A 5268-nucleotide genomic window follows, 5' to 3' on the forward strand; every position below is an offset into this window, starting at 1 on the left:
AGATCAACTGATTTCCGAAAAGCATTAAGTTAAAATCACACATTTCTTTAATGTTTTAAGCGAGAATTTGTTTTTTTTTATTCCAGCTTTGACAGTTTCAAAATAGCAAAATTGTAAAAGGGCCCGAAGCAAAAGTTTGGGCACCCTGCATGGCTGGTTCTTAGTAACATCTCCTTTGGCAAGTATCAGCTTGTAAACGCCTTTGTAGCCAGCTAAGATTCTTCCAAATGTTCTTTGGGGGATCTTCGCCCATTCTTCCTTGCAAAAGGCTTCTAGTTCTGTGAGATTCTTGGGTGGTCTTGCATGCACTGCTTTTTTGAGTTCTATCCACAGATTGTCGATGATGTTTAGGTCGGGGGACTGTGAGGGCCATGGCAAACCTTTAGCTTGCTCCTCGAGAGGTAGTCCATTGTTGATTTTGAGGTGTGTTTTGGATCATTATCCTGTTGCAGAAGCCACTATCTTCGGCTTTTTTTTTATGTTTTCTTCCAGAATTTGCTGGTATTTAATTGAATTCATTCTTCCCTCTACCAGTAATTATTCCCCGTGCCACTGGCTGCAACACAAGCCCAAAGCATGATTGATCCAGCCCCGGGTTTAACAGTTGGAAAGTTCTATTTTAACTTCATCAGTCCACAGGACCTTTTTCCAAAATGAATCAGGCTTGTTTAGTCGTTTCTTTGAACCTTTTGAATAGAACTTTTTGGCCACAATGAGCAAAGGTATGTTTGGAGCAAAAAGGTGCAGAATTTCATGAAAACAACACCTCTCCAACTGTTAAGCATTCATGTACATGCCATATGTAGGTATTCATTTCTTCAATATTTATTTCTTATTATTTGAACAATTTTCCTACTTTTCAACAGTGGCCATTTCTCAGTCTTGTTCACGTCTCGTGTGTTTTTAATGAATTCTGTTCTATTTCTTTATTTTCCTTTACAATACCCGAAATCAATTGGTCATCATTGTCTCTGTGTAACATACACGTAATTAGATAATGGCTAATAATCTAAATCGACTTTGATTTTGAACTTGACTTTGACAGGGGATCAGAAAGGTCAATGCGGCCAACTGTCGGAGGGGCGTTGATGCCTGCTGTCCGGGCTGAGGATGGATTGATCAGAAGGGAGTGGTGTGCTGTCACGGGCACGCAGCGGGAGGAGCTTCCTGTAAAGGCCAATAACATTCAATTATGTGGCAGCAACTCAGTGCATAGAAAATCACGCAGACGTGGGGAATAGGTTCAGTTATCGTGGAGACGAAATATCTGAAGGAGGGAAGGAACGTGATCTCAAATGAATTTGACACTGGAAGGATTGCTGGTTGTTGTCTGTGCATCCCAGGAACTGCTGATTGCCCTGGATTTTCACACACAGCAGTCTATAGAGTTGATATATAATGGCGTGAAAGAAGGCCCAGAGAGAAGCAGAAGTTTGGGAAAGTGGGCATAGATGCATAGATAGCATGGGCAGGCAGAATCCTTTCCCGGGTTTGAAATATCGGATACTAAAGGAGATGTGCAGTGAGAGCCGGGAGCACGGATCGCTCTGTTACTGTCGCTGGTGGAAACGAAATCACTAGCGGCGTTTGATGGACATTCGGACAGACTGCAGAATGGAAAAGGAATGGAGTGATACGAATAGTGTCCGAGTGCAAGGTGTGTTTTCGTTTGGCGTCATGCTCGGCGTAGACATCATGGATAAAGTGCCAGCTCGTGTATTTTCTCTGTACTTTCTGCTCTGTTCTGCAAGTCTCGGGTAATATTGGGGATAGTGTACTTTCCCATGTGCAATATGGTCTCCACGGGAGCTATTTTGTCCTTCATCGTTCCTCTGATTATGGTAGTTTGATCTCTGGGGTTCCTGCTCCGTGGTCCGTGTGCCACTGTGAGGGAAATCATCGGCGGCCACTTTCTTTCACTTCTTGCAAGATATCCTCGACTGTCTTCATTCCTCCCTGGTTTTCCTTGTGCCTCGATGCTCTTCAGTTTGGATAGATAAGTGTTTGTGATTGGTTGGCGTCTGGATCCTGCCAGTCCTGTTCCCAGCTGCAATTACCCAAATTCATCGTATTTGGACGTTGAACTCCCGTGTGTATTGCCGTGTCAAGTGACTATCAGATTGGTGTATATCTCTGATTCAACCTCCTGAGGCCATGAACTCCGATTTCTCTAACGTCCGGCAGTTTCTTTGTCAGCCCCACCTCCTTGTCACCTTCTGCATTCCCCATGCCGTCTCTGCGGTTCCCCCTTCAGTTGTCCTCAACTGCCCTCTGATGACTATCCTCATTCCCCATCTCCCACGGTCCACTTTCGTCTCCGAGCCGATTCCCTTTCCGTCAGCCCTTAACATTTTTCATTTGTCAACCCCGTGCCTCTGACTACATCCTCACCTACAACCCGTTTCGCCTTTCTCCGTCCAACTTGTACTCCTGATCTTCCCCACATTCTGGCTTCATCCTACTCCCGTTCCATTCCTCATGAAGGGTCTCGTCCCGTAACCCCGAGTCCAGCCCTCTCCATAAATGTTGCCTGACACGCGAAATTTCTCCAGCTTCGTGTCTGCACGTGTGTGTCTTACTCCCGATGTCCAGAATCTGCAGAATCTCACGGGCTCCTCTGTGCCCCTTTACATTTCCTTGTCACCTGCAACACGTGATCACCGTTTGCTTTTGATACCTGTGCCACGTGACAGTCATCTGTCCTCTTTGCCCTTTCCATGTCTCTATCCTGTCGCCCCTCGACCTCACTGGCCGCAGGGATGTGAAGCCCCACCAATGAAATCTCTTTCCGTCACTGGGGTCCTCCAATCGTGATGAACTTGCTTTGCGTTGACGGCAGCGCAACCATATTCCACCAAAAGATTGGCTATAAATAAAACGAATAATGCTCCGAAATCTGTGTCAATATTGCAACGGAATTATTTTCTTCAATGCCTCACCCTGCGATGTAAATTATTCCATGCGCCTCCATGTCACACAAAGCCAATGTTCAACATCCCTTAACGCCCAGGCTTGGCACTAATCTGTACGATTGAAACGGAAAACCAGGACGGCAGCATTTTTGCTTGATGACGGCTAAATTTTAATTGCATTTCCTCCTCCTATGCGATTTAGTTGCTCGACAGAACAGAAGGTGAGCACAGAGGGAAAGCAGCAGCACCAGGAATCTGCGACCGGGGGTAAACCTCACGAAGAAGGACAGTGCTGAGGGCGTCCTGCACTGTCGGGTGGCCGGAGCTGAGAGAGCTTCGCTCTGTTGGACCGCCGAGCGAGTGCTGCGGGTTGCGTCACTGGGTCGCTTCGGCAAGAAGATTCAGCTGTCCTGTACCTGTGTCACTGTGGTGATAGAGTGCCTTGGCTTCGCGGGCGTGATAGTCGGCTGGCCCTCGCTCGTCTTTGTACTGAAGAAGGACGAGAACTTCACTGATCTCTGCCCCTCGCAGAACACATCGAACCACTCTGGGCTGAGGAATGGGACAGGTGAGTGTCGGGCTATGACAGAAATTGCAGGGAGTCTCTCTCTCTCTCTCTCTCTCTCTCTCTCTGTCTCTCTCTCTCTCTCTCTCTCTCTCTCTTCTCTCTCTTTCTCTCTCTCTCTCCCTCTCTCTCTCTGGCTCTAATTTACACAAAGAAACGTTGAGGTCCGGTGAAGATTTACCAGTAGACTGAACAGGAGGACGTTGGCTATCCCGCAGTGGAAAACGCGATCAACGGCTTGCCGGTGCCATCCAGGAACTTGGCGAGAGACAAATCCAACCTTTGATACCGAAGCCACATTCCTGCTTCCTTCCACCACTTTCTTTGGCCACGGAATCCTGTCCAGTAGATCCAGACCCGGAATTCTCCAGCTTGGGAACTCATGAATGGAGCCCTTTGAAAGAGAACAGTAAAACTCAGAAGAGTCCCTCCGCCCTCCACCTCTGTCTGTCTGTCAGTCTGTCTCTCTGTATGTCTGTCTTTCTCTCTCCCTCCGGCGCTCTCTATGCCCTTCCTCCCTCTCGCGCTCTCTCTCTCCCTTCCTCCCTCTATCTCACTTTCTCTCCCTCTCGCTCTCTATGTACATTATACACAACTCACGGCGCCTGGCACTAAACCAACGTCCCAGTCGAAACCACTTAGATCACATTTCTTCCCCCTTCTAATCTTTGTTCTGAACACCCGCCCCGCCTCGACTATGCCTGCATGCTTTTACCCAGGAGTAGCTGCTGATTGGGTGTTTGCATTAACCAGCATGTTTAGCGGGGTACCTAACAGAGTGGCCACTGACTGTATTTCCTTGTGTTCCAGCAGATCTGATCGGCGCAGGGAACGATGTATCGGAGACCGCTCTGTGGCAAGCGTTATCTGAAGGTGCTCATCCCCCTGCTGGTGACCCCTTGCCTGATAAAGCTGACGCTGGTCTGGATGAACGGGGACTCGTCGGCCCTCTGCCCCTCGCGGTTCAACGCCACAGACATTCTGATGCAGCCCGACAGCCGCTGCGACCGCGACAGCCCGTTCCTCGTCCTGTTGGTCACCAGCTCCCCGGAGCAGTTCCAGGAGCGCTCGGTTATCCGCCGGACCTGGGGGAGCGAGCGGCGGACGGCGGGGACAGGCAGGTCGGTCACCTACTTCCTTCTGGGGCGCGGGCGAGAGAGGCAGGAGAGCATCCGGCGGGAGGGCGAGGTGTACGGTGACATCATCCAGGGAGATTTCGACGACACCTACTACAACCTGACCTGCAAGGTCCTCCTGGGCCTCCAGTGGCTCTGTAACTCCTGCCCCTCCGCCACGTTCGTGATGAAGACCGATACCGACATGTTCGTCAACACCGACTATCTGCTGGAGCTCCTGTCCCGGGAGCCCCGCCGGCGTAACCTCTTCACCGGGTTCATTATGGACCATTCGTGGCCCATCCGCAACATATTCTCAAAGTGGTACGTGAGTCCGGCGGAGTACTCGATGCAAATGTACCCACCCTTCTGTTCCGGCACCGGATACGTGCTCTCCACCGACCTGGCCTGCCGCGTGTGGAACACCTCCCGGGCAGTGCCCCTCTTTAAACTGGAGGACGTCTACGTAGGGCTGTGCCTGGCCGAGCTAAAGGTGAAGCCGCTGGACATACACGACCGCCCCGTCTTCCACAACTACAGGGTACCGTTCTCCATCTGCTCCTACCGGCAGCTAGTCACCTCACACCAGGTCACACCGACTGAGCAAGGGGACTACTGGAGACAGCTGCAGGCCTCTGGCAATGTGAAATGCCCAAGTGACCAGCGAGGAAACTGA

General features: G+C 50.2%; 1 protein-coding gene across 1 annotated transcript; it reads left to right on the top strand.

Moving 5' to 3' along the window:
• Positions 1-4311: 4311 nt before the first annotated feature.
• On the top strand, positions 4312-5268 carry LOC134339919 (beta-1,3-galactosyltransferase 5-like). Its single transcript, XM_063036706.1, has one exon. It carries the CDS (start codon positions 4312-4314, stop codon positions 5266-5268), a length of 957 nt encoding a protein of 318 aa, XP_062892776.1.

The sequence above is a fragment of the Mobula hypostoma genome, chromosome 31, assembly GCF_963921235.1.
Source record: "Mobula hypostoma chromosome 31, sMobHyp1.1, whole genome shotgun sequence".
Classification (NCBI taxonomy): domain Eukaryota; kingdom Metazoa; phylum Chordata; class Chondrichthyes; order Myliobatiformes; family Myliobatidae; genus Mobula; species Mobula hypostoma.